General features: G+C 42.2%; 1 protein-coding gene across 2 annotated transcripts in view; it reads right to left on the bottom strand.

Annotated features, from left to right (window-relative positions):
• Window positions 1-16,250: 16,250 nt before the first annotated feature.
• sypl2a (synaptophysin-like 2a) overlaps window positions 16,251-23,907 on the bottom strand; it is a 33,410-nt gene continuing 25,753 nt past the window's right edge. For both annotated transcript variants that reach the window (XM_056275146.1, XM_056275147.1), the window contains 3 exons: window positions 23,230-23,428; window positions 20,243-20,416; window positions 16,251-16,756 (listed from right to left, as the gene is read on the bottom strand). In XM_056275146.1, the coding sequence (XP_056131121.1) occupies window positions 16,631-16,756; window positions 20,243-20,416; window positions 23,230-23,428 (499 nt within the window). In that variant the 3' untranslated portion in view covers window positions 16,251-16,630. The remainder of the gene's footprint in view (window positions 16,757-20,242; window positions 20,417-23,229; window positions 23,429-23,907) is intronic.

Raw genomic sequence — 23,907 nt, 5'->3', positions numbered from 1 at the left:
CAACAAGCTCACAGTTCCCAGCAGCTGTACGGCTACCACCCAGACAGAAGAGCTCAAGATGGTCCCTGTTTTACAGCAGAGCCCTGTCCAAACACTGCCTGTCATTACTACCACTGCTGCTGCAGCCAGAGAGACTTCCATTATCCCTCCCATTATCAACATATATCAAACGTACTTCTGGGTAATGATGGGCGTCTCTGAGCTTTCCAGTACGAGACAAGATCTCCAACAAACAGAAGGCAAATCCAGTTCGAGTCGAGCTGGATCTAGTAAATGGAGCTGCCTCAGACTCTGCAAGCGACATCCCAACTGCCTGTGCCTCAGTGGTCAAAAGGAGTAAAAAAATATTGCTCTTGCTATATGACTCCGGTGTGGATGACATCCTGCTGCTGTCAAACCTGTTGTGTATGTCTAATAATCCATTCTGTTGTTTTATTTTAATATCTTATTGCATACTTTATTTTAGTTTATTCTCATTTTATGTTCTCTTTATAATGCTTCTATTTTGTCATTTTATTTGATTCTGCCTTTTATTTTGCTTTTGTGAAGCACTTTGTAGCTATGTTTTGAAAGGTGCACTACAAATAAAGTTTATTATTACTATAAAAGCCAAACCCACAACTTCAACCCAGAAACTGGGATCTCTACTACAACTGACAGTTACAAACCCCTTTACAGAGCACCAACAGCTCCAATGTATCCCAAGCCAAGGGGTAGAAGAGCTCTCCAGCAAACACACCAGCCAAGCAGGCAGAAACAATGGTCCAAGCTCTTCTGCAGAAGAGCATCCTGTTAAGAAGGAATGGATAAAAAAAATTAAAAAAATCCACTGGTTAAACCACAGAACCCAAAGGTACTTTGTTTCACCTTGTAATGATTCACGTATGTATGAGTTTTCAAATAACTAGTTGTTTTGCATCTACAGTACAATTTCATCAAACATGTAAGTGATAATTCACAATGAGGTGATCTTCCATTGAGAAATAATAATCACCATGGAGGCTTCTGTGCTGTTAATTCGGGGGACAACGCAACCACAGGAACTGCCGCGGCCGGGAAGCAAACCCGTATCGCCCGCACCGCAGGAGACATCGCTAACCGCTCGACTGAGGGGTCAGACCCGCCAGCCAGCGGCCAGCGTGTCTTCTTATCCATGCACGTTACACTACCCCCCTCCTCCTCCTCCTCCTCCTCCTCCTTCGGGAAGCGCGTACCGGCGCTTAAGCATATCAGCTGCTTCGCGCCTCGGGGCTCCATCCCACTTCTGACACCAATGTAGATAGTGTAACGTGCATGGAGAAGTGGACACGCTGGCCGCCGGGTCTGACCCTTTAGTCTAGCGATTAGCGATGTCTCCTGCGGTGCGGGCGATACGGGTTCGCTTCCCGGCCGCGGCAGTTCCTGTGGTTGCGTTGTCCCCCGAATTCGCTACAGTATTTACTCTACGTGTGGTGCGGTATGTAAATTGCGTGTCCAGTGTATGAAACGTGCGCGCGGGCAAAGGCGTCCGTCATCCAAGAGAAGTCTGAGCGTGGTTTTCCAGGGTCCGTAAACCGTGAGAGACAGAGCGAGTCCTTTAGAGGTCCAAATCCAGAAGCCGGAGTTCCAAGTGAGAGGTTGGGGTCCGCAGGAGAGAGCAGCGCTCCAGGCTAGACAACGTTACCAACTGTCGCTTAGGCACGTTCTGGCGACGACGCAGCGGGTTGGCTGGGCTCTTGTAGCTTGGTGATGAGCTGATCACTCGCAGGTGTGGTGGTTGTAGATTGTAGACAGGTGCGTTGTTGCTGATTGTGTCTACGCGACGCTCTAAGAGCGCGCGCAGACGTGTCTGGTGTTTCAGAGACGGATGATGGAGATGTGCTTCGTGACCTCACGGTGGAGCCAGAGGGCCGTGCAGGGGGCTGAACCACAACAACAGGTCCAACGAGCTTCATACAGCGGCACGTTTACCAGCTCGCACCCCAACCTCCTTATCGTGTCTCTTTAATTTTACATCTGACTAGCCCTGACTTGGAAAATGAGCGCAATGTTTTTTTGCCTTTTTTTTCTCCAAGATTATGGAAGAAAACAAATTCAAAAGACTCCTTTTAGTAACCCAACAGAGAACAAAGTGTAGAAAAGAATACTAAATACATGAAGAATGTATCTGTAGAATACAAGCCCTATGCTCATTTGATAACATACACACATTCTGCAGTCTGCCTACTCTCCTTTGATTTATCTAAATTGGGCTTAAAATATTAATGTTTGACCTAAACAATTTTTTAAAATCCTGTAACTCACTGCGTTTCGGCATACTTTTTGTAAATATGGGTATCTGATCTGACAATCTGAAACGACACAGGGACTGTTTCTGCTGTTTGATTTCTTTGTTCTGGTCAAGTGCAACTCCTTCCATTTCATTTCAGTGGTTTGTTTTATTGCATATGTAAGGTCTCTGAGTTCACATTATCTGATAGATGTCAGTGTCTGTGATATGACAAATCTTCAACTTGTTGGTTGATCTTTATGCATGTTTTGCACCTGTTCCAACCCTCTCCATGATGCTACTCTCAAAAGTGACTTGTAATTTGCCAAACTTCAATAAAAAAATATTTGATTTTATCATTTTATAATTGCCTCATTGCCAAGCACAGTTCAATGTGTCCTTACTGAATGTTTTCGTTCACCTTAGTATGGTTAGATTTGCTGGGGCATCGACAGTTGAAAACCTCACTTTGAGGTTTTTGCCCCATATCAAACTGATTCATTTTATTATTGAACAAGATGTGATTTAACAACATTTTACAGTATGGTTGACGTTTATAAGACGTGATCGCCCGGGTCACTGACACAAGTTCAGTTCCTCTATTCTGTAACATTTTTACATTGTCATGTCACCAAATGAAGGCAACACATTGATAATCAGAACATCGAATATTAGCTCGGTACTTTGGACTGCTTTACTTGGCGATTCGTCTAAATCTTAAACTAAAGACTTGGAAAGCTTTAACGGAAAACAATGTTATTTGCAACTCACCTGGTTCAGTTTAATCAACATTATAGCGCAAATATTACTACTCAGTTATGTCCATTGTTCAGAGGCCTGTTATCAGAAAATAGTAGAGGTGCGAGTTTCACACATCTGGCTTTTAAATCAAAGTACAATGTAACAATACTGTGTTAGCAGGTTTAATTTGGTGTAATTCACAAATTCGACTAGAAGCTACATTTCATTTTGACTTTCTGTGTTATGACTTCTAATTCTTCTAACACTTGAATTCTGGTATGGTTGTCTTGTTTTTGATCTGTACTTATTATAAAAGGAATCTATAATACCTGAGAAGTTTGCATGAAGAAACTGAAGTGGCAGTTAACAAGCTAATTAAAACGAAGCTTAAAAAAAGCCTAAAGAGAGCTGTGTCAGTCATAATAAATATGACTGTGGTAAATGTGGATACAAACACGAGGCTCGCAAATGTCCTGCCCATTGTCAAACATGCAAAGTGTGCAAAGGAAAAAACCACTATGGTCGCATGTGCAAAGCAAAGAAACTGACAGAATGCTATCGGAAAATGGAGAGACATGTAAATGAAATTGAAGAACAAGAGGGGGAAATGTTTCTTGGAGCTCTTGAGTCAAAGAAAAGTGGAAAGAAAAAATGAGAAAAGACAAGAAACTAACATAGAAACAAAACAGAAAAAATGGACTGAAGTACTCAAAAGTAAATGGCCAAAAGCTCACATTCATGTTGGATACTGGTGCAGATTGCAATGTTTGCCTCTCACAACCTATCGACAAGTGGCTGAAAAGGATGCACAACTAATTGAGTCCAGCATCAAGTTGGCTGCATATTACCGCCACAAGGTGGTGCCATCGGGCAAGGCAAAGCTAAAACGTGAGTAAAAAACTGAAGCGCATGAGTTGGAGTTCCAGATAATAAAACCCAACTTCCCAGCTATCCTAGGTGGTGATTCCTGCGCTCAGGTGGGACTGATAAAAAGGCTCTACAAAGTGGACAAGGAAGTAGAAACAGACATCCTAAAGGATTACAATGATGTGTTCACAGGGTTGGAGTGTGTGCCTGGACAGCGTCACATTCAGATAGATCTGGCAGTAACTCCAGTTATCCACCCGCCCAGAAAAGTCCCTTTAGCACTGAAGGACAAAATCAAAAGTGAACTAGATAGAATGGAGAACCTCGGTGTGGTTGAAAAACAAACAGAACCCACTGACTGGGTTAACAGCATGGTTACTGTCAACAAGCCAAATAATAAATGAAGGCTCTGCATAGACCCCCGAGACCTCAACAAAGCCATAAAGAGGGAACACTATCCCCTGAGGACAGTAGAGGAGGTTGTGGCCGAGATGCCAGATGCAAAATCTTTTCTGTATTAGATGCAAACCATGGATTCTGGCAAATACAACTAGACAAGGATAGTTCTAAGTTGTGTACCTTCAACACACCATTCGGTCGGTGCCGATTCAAGCGGCTTCCTTTTGGTGTCTCGTCAGCTCCGGAGGTTTTCCAAAAATGCATAGCGCAGAGACTGGAGGACGTAGAAGTTGTTGTGAACGTCATTGACGACATCCTAGTGAGGGGTGCTGACAAGGAACAACATGACAAAAGGCTGAGACAGCTTCTGGACAGAATAAGGAGCATAAATCTCAAGCTCAACAAAGACAAGTGTAAGATTGGAATGACAAAGATACAATATATTGGTCACATTCTGAGTGCTGAGAGCCTGAAGCCAGACCAAGAAAAAGTCAGAGCAGTAGTGGATATGCCACAGCCACAGGACAAAGCTGCACTGCTAGGGTTCCCTAGGTATGTTGCAGTACCTCTCAAAGTTCATCCCAAACCTGTCTGATGTAAGCGCTCTACTCAGAAAGCTCTTGGAGGGGGATTTTGAGTGGCATTGGGATGCACAGCAGCAACACAGCTTCGAGCAGCTGAAGAAACTGGCAAGCAATGCCCCAGTTCTCAAGTATTATGATGTGAACAAGGATGTTACATTATCAGTGGATGCAAGCTCTGAAGGATTGGGAGCTGTGATAATGCAGGATGGACAACCCATTGCTTATGGCTCGAGGTCTGTTACCGACACACAGAAGAGATATGCGCGGATAGAAAAAGAATTGTTAGCCATAGCGTATGGGTATGAAAAATTCAAACAGCATCTGTATGGAAAAAAGGTACAGGTGGAGTCTGACCATAAACCACTTGAGGCAGTGTTCAACAAAGGACTACACAAAGCTCCTCCCAGACTACAGAGGATGCTGTTGGCACTGCAGCCTTTTGACTTGTGTGTAACCTACAAATCATGAAAAGAGTTGCATATTGCTGATACACTCAGCAGAGCTTACCTGCAAGAACAGTCTGAAGAACTACTTGAAGAGGAAATAGAAGTTAATCTTCTATCAGCACACCTTCCAATCTCAGAAGAAAAACTGAGTCAGTTCAAAACTGCAACAGCAGAGGATGGTGAACTGCAGCTCGTGATGAAAGCAGTTCAGTCAGATTGGCCAGAGCAGGTTAGCCAAGTTCCGCCTGAAATAAAGAAATACTGGATGTTCAGAGAAGAACTCAGCTGCTCAGAAGGACTTGTTTTCAAAAACTCAAGACTCGTCCCTGAAAAACTGAGAGCAGAAATACTTCAAAAAAATCCATGAAGCCCATCTAGGGACTGTCAAATGCAAAGAGAGGGCAAGAGATGTTTTATTTTGGCCCAGGATGTCCAAACAAATTGAGAACATTGTGATGAAGTGTAGCATCTGTAACATTTTAAAAAAGAGCAATGTGAAAGAACCACTGCTGTGCCATGACATTCCAGATCGATCATGGGCATAACTGGGTGTGGATCTTTTCCATTTTGATCAAGGTGATTATCTACACTGTTTAGATTACTACTCGAAGTATCCAGAAATTGCCAAGCTGCCCCAGACAACAAGCAAACATGTAACCCTATGCGTATTGTCAAGAGGATGATGAGAGACACCAGACCCAACAATGTAGACGAGCTGAAGGCCACCATCAAAGCAACCTGGGCTTCCATAACAGTGCCACAGGCTGATTGCCTCCATGCAACGCCGCTGCATTGATGCAGTAATTCATGCAAAAGGAGCCCCGACCAAGTCTTGAGTGCATAAATGAACATACTTTTCAGAAGATTGACATTTCTGTCTTATATATTTTTTGATTGGTCTCATGTAATATTCTAATATTTTGAGATACTGGATTTTTTATTTTCATGAGCTGTAAGCCATAACCATCAAGACTAAAACAAAAAAGGCTTGACATATTTCACTTTATGTGTAATGAATCTAGAATATATGAAAGTTTCACTTTTTGAATTAAATTACGGAAAATAATGAACTTTTCCACAATATTCTAATTTTTTAATATGCACCTGAAATCATTCCTAATCCTGTCCTTCTTCATCACTCTCAATGAAAATCTTAGCCTCTTCAACTCTGCCACCTCCAGCGCCGCCTCCTGTCTCTTCGTCAGTGCCACTGTCTCCAAACCATATAACATAGCTTGTCTCACAACCATCTTTTAAACTTTCCCTTTAACTCTTGCTGGTACCCTTCTGTCGCAAACCACTCCTGACACTCTTCTCCACCCACTCCACCCTGCCTGCACTCTCTTCTTCACCTCTCTTCTGCACTCCCTGTTACTTTGGACAGTTGATCCCAAGTATTTAAACTCATATGCCTTCATCACCTCTACTCCTTGCATCCTCACCCTTCCGCTGTCCTCCCTCTCATTCACACATAGGTATTCCGTCTTGCTCCTACTGACTTGCATTCCTCTTCTCCCCAGTGCATACCTCCACCTCTCCAGGGTCTCCTCAACCTCTTTCTGCAAATCAGAAATTGAATCTATTTCCCATTTATTATATGAATGTACTTACTCTCAAGAGTTCTGGGTGGAAGTTGCTCTGTTGGTTTTTCTTAGCTTTAACAGATTGACACCAATTTTAGAAGACATTGTCTTGTTTCTGAACTGTAATACAGACTCACAGTCCACTAACAATGTTCTCAAGCTTATCTGTCTTGTTGGCAAATATCACATACATAAGGTTAAAGTGCTTCAGATCACACCTAATATCCGGCTGTTTTGTGTTGAACTACAACATCTCTAAGATAACAACGAACAAAAAAGCCATTAAGACCTCTCAAATAATAGGGAAAATATTTGTTAATAAAAACATATAAATTGCATAATATATATATATATATATATATATATATATATATATATATATATATATACATATATATATATTTAAGCTTGCATCTTCCTCATACATTCTAATGTTGACAGTATTGTTTTCCGTTTTACTTTTTTTTAAATATATTTGATGTTGATGTCTTATGTATAAATACAAGATGTTAAAGTTGACCAGTTCTCTATGCGTTAAATTTATTGATGTATTTCTCTGTATAATATTTTGTAATTATCCGAACCGCTTATCCTGCTCTCAGGGTAGCGGGTATGCTGGAGCCTATCCCAGCAGTCATTGGGCAGCAGGCAGGGAGACACCCTGGACAGGCCGCAAGACCATCACAGGGCAAACAACGATCACTGACAAAACACTCACTGGCGAATTCACAAAAGGATTACGCAGTTTTTGAGGCCACAAAACCTGCATAAATAAGACAAAAAGAAACAGTGTAATTCTCAAAGCACCTGCAAAGGGTGAAATGCACCCCTAACCGCACTGCCCACCAAAAGGCGTCTCGGTGCTCCAGTGCTATTAATACGCATTTATTCTTACCACAAATACCCAGTTCCTTAGCCTGCACTTGTATAAACTGTCCACTATTCTCACACAGCCTTTGAAGAACACAAAATGATATAATTTGTCAGACATTTCACATTCTGAATTAACCAGCTAACTTCAACACATCATATCCATTTTCTGATTAAAAAAAAAAAACTAAAATGAATGACATTACTGATACAAGCTATAAATTTCTTCCAGTTTATCAAATGTCATTTGCTGAGCAGTCCTTACCTTTGAAAATAATCTGTCATCTTCCTCTTCTGTCCTCTCTTTCTTCCATCTTTGAGAGTGAAGTCATCAGACATTAACATTAGTTATGTACTTTCTAACTTGGAAATACTCATCCCAATTAGAGGGCACTGCTCCTCACCCCTGTGCTAGCTCCGCATTTGAGCGGGACCCAGTCACTCTAGCTAAACTAGCCGAAGTACTAGACATAGTGTCAGCTACTGTACTGGTAGCTAGCAAGACAAATAGCCAAATTACATAGAAAATAGCTTGTGTGTTTGGCGATATTTGTTGAGCTCTGTTTGAAACGTTGGCTTTGGAATTACCTACCACTTCAGAAAAAAGCAAGATCTTTAAATTTGGCTTATTATCTTATGATGATCCGCATATTCATACAGATATATGCAGAAATTGGGCAGGGGTAATTCTGAAGGAAGAGTATGTCAAGAGTGTGCTGGAGGTGAAGAGAGTGTCGGACAGAATATATAGATGGAAATCAGAGGTGTGCTGATGAATGTTATCAGCGCATACGCCCCGCAAGTTGGTTGTGAGATGGAAGAGAAAGAATAATTCTGGAGTGAGTTGGATGAAGTGGTGGAGAGTGTGCCCAAGGAGGAGAGAGTGGTGATTGGAGCAGACTTAAATGGACATGTTGGTGAAGGGAAGAGGTGACGAGGAGGTGATGGGTTGGTATGGTGTCAAGGAGAGAAGTGTGGAAGGACAGATGGTGGTCGATTTTGCGAAAAGGATGGAAATGGCTGTGGTGAATACATATTTCAAGAAGAGGGAGGAACACAGGGTGACGTATAAGAGTGGAGGAAGGTGCACACAGGTGGACTATATCTTGTGTAGCAGGCGCGATCTGAAAGGGACTCTGGAGACTGCAAGGTGGTGATGGGAGAACGTAGCCAGGTAGCATTGGATGATGGTCTGTAGGATGACTTTGGAGACCAAGAAGAGGAAGCGAGTGAAGGCAGAGCCAAGGGTCAAATGGTAGAAACTGAAGAAGGAAGACTGTTGTGTGGAGTTCAGGGAGGAGTTAAGACAGGCACTGGGTGGTAGTGAAGACTTGTTGGATGGCTGGGCAACCACTGCAGAAATAGTGAGGGAGACAGCTAGGAAGGTATTTGGTGTGTCATCAGGACAGAGGAAGGAAGACAAGGAGACTTGGTGGTGGAATGAGGAAGTACAGCAAATTAAATTATAAAGAGGAAGAGGTTGGCAAAGAAGAAGTGGGATAGTCAGAGAGATGAAGAAAGTAGACAGGAGTACAAGGAGACGCAGCGTAAAGTGAAGAGAGTGGTGGCAAAGGGAAAGGCGTATGGTGAGTTGTATGAGAGGTTAGACACTAAGGAGGAGAAAAGGACTTGTACCAATTGGCTAGACAGAGGGACCAAGCTGGGAAGGATGTGCAGCAGGTTAGGGCAGTCAAGGATAGAGATGGAAATGTGATGACAAGTGAGGAGAGTGTATTGAGAAGGTGGAAGGAGTAGTTTGAGGGGCTGATGAATGAAGAAAATTAAAGAGAAGGTTGGATGATGTGGGGAAAGTGAATCAGGGTGCAGTGGATTAGCAAGGAGGAAGTGAGGGCAGCTATGATGAGGATGAAGAGTGGAAAGGCAGTTGGTCCAGATGACATACCTGTGGAGGCATGGAGATGTTTAGGCGAGATGGCAGTGGAGTTTTTAACTAAATTGTTTAACACAATCTTGGAAAGTGAGAGGATGCCTGAGGAGTGGAAAAGAAGCAAACTGGTACCGATTTTCAAGAATAAGGGCAATGTGCAGAGCTGTACCAACTACAGAGGTATAAAGTTGATCAGCCACAGCATGAAGATTTGGGAAAGAGTAATAGAAGCTAGGTTAAGAGGAGGGGTTATGATTAGTGATCAGCAGTATGGTTTCACGCCACGAAAGAGCACCACAGATGCGATGTTTGCTTTGAGAATGTTGAGAAGGCCAGAAGGAGTTACCTTGTGTCTGTAGATTTAGAGAAAGCATATGACAGGGTGCGGAGAGAGGAGGTGTGGTATTGTATGAGGGAGTCAGGAGTTGCAGAGATGTAGGAGTGGTGCAGGATATGTATGAGGGAAGTGTGACAGAGGTGAGGTGTGCGGCTGGTGTGACAGATGGATTCAAGGTGGAGGTGGGATTACATCAAGGATCAGCTCTGAGCCCTTTCTTGTTTGCAATGGTGATGGACAGGTTGACAGACGAGATCAGGCAGGAGTCTCTGTGGACTATGACGTTTGCGGATGACATTGTGATCTGTAGCGAGAGTAGGGTGCAGGTTGAGGACACCCTGGAGAAGTAGAGGTATGCACTGGAGAGAGAAGGAATGAAAGTTAGTAGGCGCAAGATGGAATACATATGCGCAAATGAGGAGGAGGACAGTGGAACGGTGAGGATGCAAGGAGTAGCGGTGACGAAGGCGTATGAGTTTAAATGCTTGGGGTCAACTGTCAAAAGTAATGGTGAGTGCAGAAGAGAGGTGAAGAAGAGAGTGCAGACAGGGTGGAGTGGGTGGAGAAGAGTGTCAGGTGTGATTGACAGAAGGGTACCAGCAAGAGTTAAAGGGAAGGTTTACAAGATGGTTCTGAGACCAGCTATATGTTATATGATTTGGAGACAGTGGCACTGACGAAAAGACAGGAGGCAGAGCTGGAGGTGGCAGAGTTGAAGATGCTAAGATTTTCACTGGGAGTGTCGAAGAAGGACAGGATTAGGAACAAATATATTAGAGAGACAGCTCAGGTTGGACGGTTTGGAGACAAAGCAAGAGAGGCAAGATTGAGATGGCTTGGACATGTGTGGAGGAGAGATGCTGGGTATATTGGGAGAAGGATGCTGAATATGGAGCTGCCAGGGAAGAGGAAAAAAGGAAGGCCAAAGAGGAGGTGTATGGATATGGTGAGAGAGGACATGCAGGCGGCTGGTGTGACAGGAAGATTCAGAGGACAGGAAGAGATGGAAACGGATGATCCACTGTGGCGACCAGCCGAAAGTAGTAGTAGATCTTATTATGCCACTTTTAATGGCTTAACTGTACTCGGGAGAATTTGTGACCTGGCTACGGTTAATAGGCCAAACAGATGTAACAGAATCTGGACAAGACTTGAGAAAAAAAATACATACGGTAGACTGGTCACTGGATCACATAAGGTTGAATCAGTTCATCTGGACACAATGTTTATTGAGAGAAACGTTTTATCACTCATCTAAGTGACCTCTTCAGTCTCAACTGACTGCAGGTATCCCCACCCTTCTATAGTGGGTAAAAGGGGAATTCCGGTTTTGAGAAGGTGATATCTCCTTGTAAAAGCATGCCGCCTACTGTCAGTACTCTGTTCTTGTCTGAGAAACCCAAGTGTAATGTTTGGAATCATAGAAAGATTGTGCCAGTTTGCGACAGTTAGCGCCTGGATATAATGTGCTTCCCTCCCAATTTCCAATGGAAGAGTACACAAATTGCACAGTGGTAAATGGCTTGGCACATTTTGCAAAGTAGAAAAGAAATGAAGAGGTAAACAGTTGCAGCTCTCAATTTAACCCATTAGTACAGAAGATATAAAGACCATCCATTGTTTAGTTTTTTTTCTGCTTAAACAGGACATAAAACACAAAAACAACTCAGACATCCGAAGTCACTATGCTTTATACAAATAGAGACATTTTTAAGTGTACTGTTAAAATGTCTAATGATCCTGACTGTCAGTCATTTGTAAATTCCTGCAGAGGCAATGGCTAACAACGAAAGGAGCTGCATAGAAGGCACGCATAGGTGTACTTCTGTCAAAACCATCTTTGAAGGTACAGGGCTATACAAACATCATTTAAATCATTCTTAGTGCAAAGCAAATAACCAATGAGTTTTACAAATAGCAATCAATAGTTGGATTTATTTGCCAACAAAGAGCAACTCAATCGGTGACAATTTCAACATAAGACCCCCAAATGTAATGCTGTCAAATTACATGTAAGGCAAATGTGGGCTGTGGGGGGAAAAGTAGTAATGAATTATGAAAAAACAAAACAAAACAAAAACAAACAAAAAAACAAAACAGCAGGAATAATTCTGCCACCCACATCATGTCACTTTTCATCACCGAAGTAAAGTGTAAAGCTACCCAGTGGTTTGACAGTTTTAATAGCAATTATGAAAACGGTGTTTCAAAAAAAATCTCTTACAGAAGCTGCACAACAATCTATTGGGGAAAAAAATAGAAACCCAACATTAGCTCTTAAATGTACAACATACAGTATACGTACAATATACTGTACACTGTATATATATACTGGTAAACTGTCATGTCCATCTACCTCAGGCACATATGTAAGTAACCTGCTAACATTTATTTCAGTATCTCTGATATTCTTTGCACCATTGCACTTTATCAACTCTTATTTCACCTGTATAAGTCAATCCTTGTCTGTAATATATATATATATATATATATATATAAAAAGATTGTTGTGTTGTAGTGTTGTTATTCTATGTTAAGTACACTGTGAGAGCTACGAAACCGGAGTCAAATTCCATGTGTGTGCAAACTTACATTGCCAATAAACCTGATTCTGATTATAATTCTGAAAAATATGAAATGGATCAATTAATGCAAGTAAAAAAAAAAACAACAAAAAAAGACATTGCAAGTTGTCTTTCAAAGTAAAGCCTAAAACGGATGTAACTTAATGTCTTTATGCATGCTCAATAATCCAGGTAAGGAAAACACAGAAAATTGAATCGGTTCATCTGGACACCTTCGTTGAAATGTTTCATCACTCATCTAAGAGACCTCTTCGGTGTTAACTGACTGCAGGTATCCCCACCCTTATAAACACCACAGTTGCATAAAAACCAAAACCAACGATCAGCTTCACGTGCAAATTAGTGTGACCCCTGGGTTCAGGGATGGTTGTTCCCGCTTCACATTATTTGACTCCCCATTCAAACCAGAGTTCCTCCCCATCAAGGATGTGCACAACCTCATCCCTGAAAGAGTGGCCACTGGCCTGTAGACTGGATGTAGACTGCGGAATCCTGGTCTGATGTGTTAGCTCTCCTGTGTTGTGCCATCCTGCAGTCAGCTGAGATTCGACAAGTCACTTGGATGAGTGATGAAACGTTTCTCTCAATAAACGTTGTGTCCAGATGAAATGATTCAACTTTGTGATGTACGTTAGTGTTTAACAGTTTGAAAATTCTCCTTTTATGGTGACAGGAACTTGGAAAAGTTTGTCTTGACATTTGTTACTTCCACTGAAAAGTCATCAACAGACACTTCAGTAAACATAGAAAGCCATCCTTAAGATGGATACAGGCTGTGTGACTGGGGTGAGTGCCTATGTAGACTTCTAGCCTGGAGGTTAGAAGAAGGGGGAAATGGTTGGTTAGGGGCAGGGGTGTCACATCAACTGTCAGTGAGTGTTCAAGTAGCTATTGAGGTGCATTTAAAGCAATATGTGTTCAAAGTTGACACATCTATGTAGTGTTAAGGTACATTTCAGAACAAGTAACTGGATTACAATTTAAGTGATGAAGGGAGATTACCAACTAATGAAGTCAGATGGCCTGATTCTCATCAGGGGTGCTCACGTCCTCCACAAAAATCAGTAAAAGCGCCTTCTTTAAGCCCACTCTTCACCTGATTATATCAGATCTCAAATCCAGAGGGTCTGGTATCATCTCCCTTTACTGTAGAACATGTGCAAAACTACAGAGCAAGAGCTTTCAACATGACGTTTTGATCTCGTATGCTGTGAATCATTCATTGAAATAGGAATGACTAGTAGGGGTAGAGTTGCTGTCAGCTCTGGACCTGATTCCTTGTGTGAATAACACAAAAGACAAACAGTGAGGCTTTTATAGGCCCTAACAACACAAAGTGCCTGTTCAAGAGATGGCAACCAAGCCAACCATTTTGGACACCAAATTGATAAATATTATTTGCCATCTAGGTTTGCACACACATGGAATTTGACTGGTTTAATGGCACTTAACAATCTCAAGATATATACACAAGGATTGACATATACATATATTCCCCAAGGCCACATTCACAGAATCTTCATCGTTATGTAGTGTAAATGGATTTAGCTTATTCACAGAAAGTTGAATCAGTTCATCTGGACACAATGTTTATTGAGAGAAACGTTTCATCACTCACCTAAGTGACCTCTCCAGTCTCAACTGACTGCAGGTATCCCCACCCTTATAAACAATACAGTGGCATAACAACCGGAAAAAACAATCAGTTCCATACGCAAACAGCCGTGAGCATTACTAGAGTTAGAATGGCCATGTGTACTATTCACAGAGGATTTGGGAATAGTTGCAATCACAGCATTGCAAGATGGTGACATATGTACGCTTAGCCCTCCCCCCGTTCAGGGATGGACGTTCCCGCTTCACATAGATGGCTTCTTTGACTCCTGATTCAAACCAGCGTTCCTCCCTATCAAGGATGTGCACATCCTCAACCTTCAGAGTGGCCACTGGCCTGTAGATGGGTGTAGACTGTGGAGTCCTGGCCTGATGTGTTAGCTGTCCTGTGTTGTGCCAACCTCTTGGCCAGTGTCTGTTTGGTTTACTCAATGTACAAGTCACGGCAATCCTCCTGGCACATAACAACATATACTATATTGCTCTGTTTGTGCAGGGGGACCCGATCCTTGGGGTGGACCAATTTCTGGTGCAGTGTGTTTTGGGAATTAAATCTACTAAAACGGTGTTCGGAAAATACGCATCTCAAATGTTTCGACACTCCCGCCACATATGGAATCACCACTGGTTTACGCTTAGGCAGCTGTTGTCCTTCTCCTCTCTTTGACTGGCTGGTGCACTGTTTGGGCGTCTTCCTGGCTTTGGCAAATGCCCATCAGGATAACCACACTTAACCAGGGCATGTGTTGTTTGTTTTTTTTGGGGGGGGGGTTCCCCTCCCTTTTTCTCCCCAATTGTACTTGGCCAATTACTCCACTCTTGCGAACTGTCCTGCTCACTGGAGACTACCACGTCTCCTCCGATACATGTGGAGTCGCCAGCCACTTCTTTTCTCCTGACAGTGAGGAGTTTCGCCAGGGGGATTTAGCGCGTGGGAGGATCATGCTATTCCCCCCAGTTCCCCCTCCCTCCCGAACAGGCGCCCAGACTGACCAGAGGAGGCGCTAGTTCAGCGACCAGGACACATACCCACACCCAATTGTGTCTGTAGGGATGCCAAGGCCAGGGCATGTTTAATGTGGGTTTTCTCCCCTTCCCTGGCCACTGTGTCGGTGGGGATGTTGTCAGCTCGGTGGTACAGTGTCCTGATGACTCCTAGTTTGTGCTCTAGTGGATAATGAGAGCCAAACCTTAAGTATTGATCAGTATGTGTTGGTTTACGGTAAACAACAATCAAATGTCCCACATCACTAATTGGAATTTCACTCTAAGAAAGCTAACCTGTCACTTTTCACACCCTCCCTGGTGAACTTGTTGTGAATTAGTTAATGTAGGTGTAGTTACTGTAGTAGAGTTAATGTAATATGTGAATGTTTATGTAATGTAGTTAATGTAGAAGAGTTAATGTGGTCATTGAAATGTGGTACGTCCTGAGATTTAATTTTAACTGCAGGTATCGTCCACAAATCTGAACCAATGGCTAGGTGGTGTCCCTGGATAGGACATCAGAGCCCTGTTTTCCACTTCCTTCATATACAAGCTGGCCAGTATAGGTGAAACTAGGGAACTCATCGCACACCTACGCCTCTGCCTATGGTGTTGCCCCCTGTATGTGAAGTACATGGACTGAAGACAGCTTCAGGAGCAGACACACTTGGTTAGTGTTAAGGGTGGTGCATTGCTAAGGATGGGGTCGCTTTGTAATTTCATACAGATTACTCCACTGCTTCATCAACAGGAATGCACATGAAGAGATGCAACATCATAAGAGACCACTGTTTCGTCCCTTTCCATAATGATGGGAGGAACGCTGGTTTGAATGGGGAGTCAAAGAGGCCATCTATGTGAATAGGGAACAACCATTCCTGAACCAAGGGGGAGGGGCTAAGAGTACATTTGTGATTGCAACCATTCCCCAATCCTCTGTGAATAGTACACATTGCCATTGTAACTCTAAGGTCACGGCAATTTGCATATGAAACTGATCACTGTTTTCGGTCATTATGCCACTGTATCGTTTATAAGGGTGGGGATACCTGCCGTCAGTTGACTGAGACTGAAGCAGTCACTTAGATGAGTGATGAAGCATTTCTCTCAATAAACAGTGTCCACATTGAACTGATTCAACTTTCTGTGATTTCCTTACCTGGATTATGGAGCGCGCATAAAAAACGTTTAGCTTATTATGTCACTCTTAATGGCTTAACTGCACTTGGAGAATTTGTGACCTGGCTACAGTTAGTAGGCCAAACAAATATAACAGAATCTACACAAGACTTGAAAAAAAACATGATAGACTGGTCACTGGATTTACTAGGGGTGAATACCCGTCATCGAAAACTGCTCAGGTCAGGGTATTATGGAGGAATTTTGCTTTCCTTTTTTTTTTAATAAGTGGAAATTAGGACCAGTGTTGGGCATTGAGCGTCTTTGCAGCTGGGTAAGACCTGCATTAAGAGGCCTTCAGGTTAGGGCCCAGGGACTCCTCCTTCCTCCATCGTTGCAGGTGGGTTTGGGTTCTTATGGAAGGGAGTCTCCTTGTAGATGAACCAGCAGTTACCTGCCCACAGGATCAGGTTCAAAAACCCAAAAATCTGCATTAAATTTGGAAGAAAGAAAGCATTAGACAATTCCCAAAATGCAAATGGCAACGAATGAAAAAATACCACGTTCTTAACAAGTGAGGCTGACTGCTTTGTAAAATAAAATAAACCTAGACCAAAATATACAATAGGGTCCAAAAGTCTGAGCCCACTACTAAGATCTTTTTACAATTCGCTGAAAACTACTTCACCTTGCATGGCATCTCATCAAATAATGTCCTAAAACAATTAAACAAGTTAAAATAACTGAGAAATGATGGTATGAAATTCCATCCATCCATTATCTGAACCGCTTATCCTGCTCTCAGGGTCGCAGAGATGCTGGAGCCTATTTCCAGCAGTCATGGGGCAGCAGGCAGACAGACACCCTGGACAGGCCGCCAGGCCATCACAGGGCACACACACGCACGCGTGGGCACACACACACACACACACACACACACACACACACACACACACACACACACACACACACCTAGGGACAATTTACTACGGCCGATTCACCTGACCTACATGTCTTTGGACTGTGAGAGGAAACCGGAGCACCCCGGAGGAAACCCAAGCAGACACGGGGAGAACAGGCAAACTCCACACAGAGGAGGACCCTGGATGACCCACCAAGGTTGGACTACCCTGGGGCTCGAACCCAGGACCTTCTTGCTGTGAGGCGACCACGCTAACCACTGTGCCACCTGGTATGAAATTGAAATCTCTAAATATTTTGTTTGCACACATTTCCCTTTATTTCATCAATATGTTGTGACAATTTTGAGATTTGTTTGTCTTGTAACAATATGGGATATTCATGAAATATGGACCTTGATGTGTTATTGATGTTTTTGCATGTGTTTGTAATTATGTCAGCAGCGCTTAGTGATACGGTTAGAGGTAATGTTGGTCTCCCGAGTGATGAGGGACTGTACCAGCATCAAATGGCTAAACTGACATTTTCTAAAGGGGCAGCACACACAACAGAAATTTTTCTACCTCTGTCCTTACTACAAAAGCGACAGGCCTTTCTCTCACCTGGGCCCGAAAACAATGGAACAAACTTCCAGCCTCCACCAAAGCAACTGATTCACTTATTTCTCTCAAGAAAGGAGCTAAACCCTTGTATGGTCTCTAGGCAAGACTTATAAAATAGTGTGCCTCTTTCCATCAAAAATAATCATCTAATATTGATTTCTGCTCTTATCATTGCACCCTTACTTAGACATTATCCCACCACACCAGCACAGCCATATCAGCTAGCACTGAATTGGAACTGAGTGAGGATATATTTAGTTCCCGTCGCCTGCAATAGTAATGGGTGCACGTCAGTGACATATATGCCTCGACCCAAGGATCAGCTTTAACCACTCTAAATTAAATATGTCATTAACAAAAGTCTACTACTGAAATCAGTTTTTTTTTTTTTTGGTGGATCCCCCCCCCCCTTTTCTCCCTAATTGTATCCGGCCAATTATCCCACTCTTCCAAGCCATCCTGGTTGCTGCTCCACCCCCCTCTGCCGATACGGGGAGGGCTGCAGACTACCACATGCCTCCTCCAATACATGTGGAGTCGCCAGCCGCTTCTTTTCAACTGACAGTGAGGCGTATTGCCAGGGGGACATAGCGCGTGGGAGGATTGCACTATTCCCCCGCCCCCCGAACAGGCGCCCTGGCCAACCAGAGGAGGCGCTAGTGCAGTGACTGGGACACATACCCATATCCGGCTTCCCACCCGCAGACACGGCCAATTGTGTCTGTAGGGATGACCAAGCCGGAGGTAACACGGGGATTTGAACCGGCGATCCTCGTGTTGGCAGGCAACAGAATAGACCGCTAGACTACCCGGACCTGAAATCAGTTTTATCTAAAACTATAGGTCTGTTATGTAAAATTTCCACAGGCGCAGGTGAACCGAGAATCAAAATCAAAATGAAAACAGAACCTGTCTCTACTCATTGACCCCAATCCTCCATCTGTCTCTGGCAAACAACGTTGCGTATATTTCTGCACAACATGAAATAATAACTCTAACTGAAAAAGAAACAGCAGCACTAATGTAATTTACAGTCAAACCATAAACTAGCATTTCCCAACCCAGTCCTCAAGGAACACCTATCCTGCAGATTTTCATTGTAACCCTGCATAGGTAGCCCCGCTTGTACTTACTCAACCAATCATCTCACAGCACTTAATTATGCAAGGTGTGCAACAGCTGACATAATTCATTGCTGACTGGTTGAGTAATACAAACCGGTACCTATTCAGGGTTGCAAAGAAAATCTGCAGGATAGGTGTTCCTTGAGGACTGGGTTGGGAAACACTGCCATAAACAATGGTACCCCAAACCTTTTTTGAATATGGAGGAATTAGAACAGATAAGATATCGTGATTACTGTTTCAGCCAGTACAAAACCAGTGCCGGCAAAGGTCTAGCTCCAAACATGGGGTATAATGACAGTCAATTTACCTGCAAACGCTTCAGCTAAATCGGAAGAATTATGCATCATACAAGTAAATGTTCTTTCTCCTTTTCAAATAAAGCCATTAAACAAGTTTATTCATTTGGATGTCTGATCATCACACAACACTAAGCAAAAAAGACCAATAAATGCAAAAATTATTATATAGTATTTGCCTACTTACCTTTCACTAACATCCAAGTATCCCGTTATCAGCGGCTATCCCACTAGCTGTTTTACATGTCTATGCCCCCATACACAGTGTCATTTTAATAACAATAATAATTTTGCAACCTGCACCTGTCTTCAGGGTATAATGGGGTAGAAGCTATTTTGTGACTCCAAAAAAAAAAAGACAGCAATGCTGTCACATAATGGCACTAAGCAAACAACAGTCAAATCTGTTGAGCTTGGCTGGTCTTTAGGAAACGATGATATAATTTATGGATATTTTATAAATGAAATGGCAACAATGGCTTGAGACCTATGATGGAGCCCCAGCCATCTCAATGCGGATGCAGAAGTGTTTTCCCCTAACCCTACTTCCTTCCCATTGTTCATGACGCAGTACAAACACTGTGTTCAGGGCAGTCACATGTCACTCGCCAGTCAAGCTTCCAGTCAGGGCAGTGAATAATAAATATATGAAAACATTTTTTAAAAAAAAAACTACAATACCCACAATAAACATCTTCTTTAATTCAAAAGGAGAAAGATGCACTAGATAATCAATTATGAAAATTGGATTTAGATTTTTTTTTTAAAAGAAAACTACACATCAGCGATGTGTATACCACTGATTATATAATGTGGCTGAAAATGGGAAAATAAAGAACCTTTAAGCAACCCCCCCCCCCCGAACTTTGACGCACAGCTTATGTCTCTCATTGTAGTTAATATGACAGCTGGAACACCATAATGCTTTATCATCTACAGTCGCTGCTTACGCCCGCAAAAAGTATTATTTGGCCCTCCACTCCCTCACTACTCAGACTTAAATATATTGCCAGTATTACTGCACTCACCACAGAGCCATTGAGACGGCCCATAGAGGGGTACTCTCCTGGGTGGCAGATGTCCTTGCAAGCCTCCACCAGGTGCTCTGGGTTGGTGGCCCACTTCACATCAGTCAGTCCCTTGCCCCAGGCTGATGAAGACACCAGCCACAGGAAGGCAAAGACAGCTGTCACTACCAGGTCCTAGTAGGGAAGAAACAGAGGAGAGGACACTTGCATGAACACCAACAGTGCTGGACAACCAGATAGTAACCAAAATATCCTTTCTCTAATGACAAGAATCCCTAATAAAGATAAATGGAAGACTTGAATAAAGACAGAATATTGAGGAAATGTACAGCATACATCTCATTTACTGTTGATTTACCACTTGATTCTGTTCTACTTTTAAGATTGTAATGACAAAGTTCCAATTACTAATGTAACTCTTACCAATTAAAAACACAAACGTTTGTGATTGGGATATTATGAACATTTAAAAGCTTTTAGGAAATTTCACATTACGGGTACACTGTCAAGTACCTAGAGTACTTTGTGCACGTCACAGAAAATGAATTCTGAAATCGGTTGTGGTTGTACCGAGAGCAATAAATTATTTTAGCACTGGGAACGCTTCTGTGTGAAAAGACTACTGTTGTCACCCCTTTATTTTTGACTGAAAATAAGTCACTAATATTTCTGGTCAGCATAGTACATCTGATAACTATGTTTATCTCAAAAGTATGCAGTTCAGGTTTTTTTTTTTTTTACCATTTTGTTACAGTACCAACCTTCCCTACCTCCACCTGCTATACACTTCAGAAAGTACTACATCCACTGGTTAGATTGTATGCTTATCAATTAGATGAATAGTCTAAAGTCGGGAACACACTGGAAGACTTAAAAGTCTAATCAATTGGGGAAAGGCTCAGCATCACACATTTAATGATTGTCTTTTGTGGATTACAGTCATAGACAAAACACACTGGTTATGATTGCAGTCATAGAGGCGTACACACTTACCAATGACCTCAGACTTGTCCGGATTCCAGTCATAAAAGTCATACATGTTTGATGTAATCGTGAAAGCTCCAACTGGTCAAACGCTTGATAGGGAGGCCAGCGATCTGAATCGCACACGCATAAGATACGTGCTGACTAACCACGTTGACCTGACCTATTTTTCTCAGACAGGTGCAGACTCTCCACGATTTTGAAAATCGGTCATCATGGCCATCAACTTTATAATTGCCGTTTTAATCATCCAGTGTTTTCCCAGCTTCATATGGGTTATGTACAATAACAAGTTTTACAGCATAAACTAATGTGCAATTCCGTAACCTTCCACTGTTATCTGCAAGTACACCATGCCATTTTCCAGTGCCAATGCATATAGGAAGGTGACTATATGTGCATTTCCATAGTCTACCATTACCGTACTACACTGGGATCCATTGATATTCCATTTTTGTACCAGGTTTGATTGCACAATTTAGAATATTCATCTGAGCTAGAGTCAATCTAATACACATTTTCCTTCCTTTCATGACACCAAAAACAAAAGGAATCCTTTTTTTAAGGTTTCACGTTTACTTGTGGTCATTATTATGTATGGAAAAACAGCATATACCATACTCATGCTGGGGAGAAGCGGCTTCATTTGCATGAGAGGATGAAAGGCATTGCCAGGACATCACTCAATTATGGAATATCACTTTTATAAAGGGTTAAACCCTAATAAGACCTGAGACCTTATCAAACTAGTACCAAATCTTGATTTTGTCAATCGTAATTTTTCCAAATGCCAGATTATAGTGGTGACCTACTCCACAACAAACATGGCATTGATTAACACTAGAATGACCAAAACCATAATTTTGATGGTTTTGGATTTTCAAAGTTTAATAACTTGGTGGCAAAAAAAAAGATACAGACCTGCTGCTCCGTGAATGCTCCTAAAATTGCATATATTTGCATTAAAATTAGTTTTAGATCAATTGCAAAACCCCCCCCCAAAAAACGTTATGCTAAGATCTACCTAAAACAACCACGAACCGTCAAAAAGATGGGCATCTCGTAATTTGCGCGTCATCGCATGCGTCATGTTCATGACGTGTGTTGGTCGCATCATTTCCTTCGCGAAGTTCATTGCTCTGTCCTAGAAACACACTAGCGTTCTCCAGTGCAGAGAAATAGCCCAAAATTGATTTTTGATTATTTCCAATGTGTGTGGTTACAGATGCTGTTTCAGACACACCATGGCTACCACCGAGGCGTTGCAGTATTTACAGGCATTGGACAGCGGCGAATTTAAATTGTTTGAAAAATACTATTAAAGTTGTTAAAATGTTAATTTTGGTGTCAGTCATTTCCTAACAGACATACTATCATATGCAACGCATTATATCTCAACTGGGTATTTATCCTGACAGAAAAATTTGAGTTTAAAAATCATGGCAGTCATTTTGATGGCCCATGGTCATTCTAGTAGTTTTTAAGTTCCGGTCGTTGTTTGGGGCTGTTTCAGTGGTTATTTTCTGTTCTTTTTTTACACTTCACCTTTTATAGGCCTCGTTACCTTTGTTAGATTAGCAATATGTGTTTTTTGTTTTGTTTTTCAGGTAATATTTTCATGTTTTCAATTTTGCTATTCAAGTTTGACCATGTCTCTCTGAAGTTTGAATTGTTTAAAAATAGTATTATAGTTGTTAAAATGTTAATTTTGGTGTCAGTCATTTCCTAACAGACATACTAACATATGCAATGCATTGATATCTCAACTGGGTATTTATCTTGACAAAATATAGAGTTTAAAAACTGGCGGTCATTTTGACCGCCCATGGTCGTTTTAGGTAGGAGTGAAATCCCGGTTGTTCAAGTGTTAACTTGACTGAATAATAACTTCACATTTTGTATTATCCAATCCAGAGTTTTGGACCAGTATTGGTGAAATCTATGCTAACTTGTTCCCCAATCACAGCGGTCCTCCCTTGCTAACCCCTGGGCAGTGCACTCACAATGATGGGCCCACGGCTGGTCTGGCGGTAGATGTTCTGGTAGCCCAGGTAGAGAATCAACATGGCAGTGCAGTAAAGGAAACCAAACACACCCACGCACACAAAGAACTCTGCTGATGAGGAGAAGTCACCCTGGAGGAAGGTCTGGTTTTGCTGGCTGCCATTACACGTTGGTACTAAATATGGGTAGGCTGACAACCTAAGGGGAGAGACAGAGTATGATGCCATTTCCAAAAGAAAACTGAATTCCCCTGTTTTTACATTCAGTTTGATTTTAGAGACAAGAAGATGGATGTTAAGTTCCTCACCTAAGCGTTTCCTCTGTCCAGGGGAGGCAAGAAGAGACAATATAATGCATTAAGCACGACTTTCTACACTCTGCAAAGAATATTAGTTCATAGTGGATGGAATCTAGTGTTTTTAAGGGTGATTGGGGAGCAACTTCATATACACAAGGTTTGGGACACAAGATCTTATATAACCATTCCTGGAAAAGGTTATAGCTGACCTCCACATAGAGTTCTGTGAGGGAGTTCAGCATAGCTTAGTGAGGAGTGTCTGGGTGAGGTTTTCAGAGTGGGGTTGTGTTACAATGAATGTGAATCCAATTATAGTAACCAAATCAGCTACATAAATTCCTTCATCACTTTCTCCTAGTACCAGAAAGTGAGGAAATTA

Source organism: Lampris incognitus, chromosome 2 (assembly GCF_029633865.1).
Source record: "Lampris incognitus isolate fLamInc1 chromosome 2, fLamInc1.hap2, whole genome shotgun sequence".
Lineage (NCBI taxonomy): Eukaryota > Metazoa > Chordata > Actinopteri > Lampriformes > Lampridae > Lampris > Lampris incognitus.
Note: the sequence above shows the minus strand (reverse complement) of the source record. Positions and strands in the feature narration are given on the sequence as shown.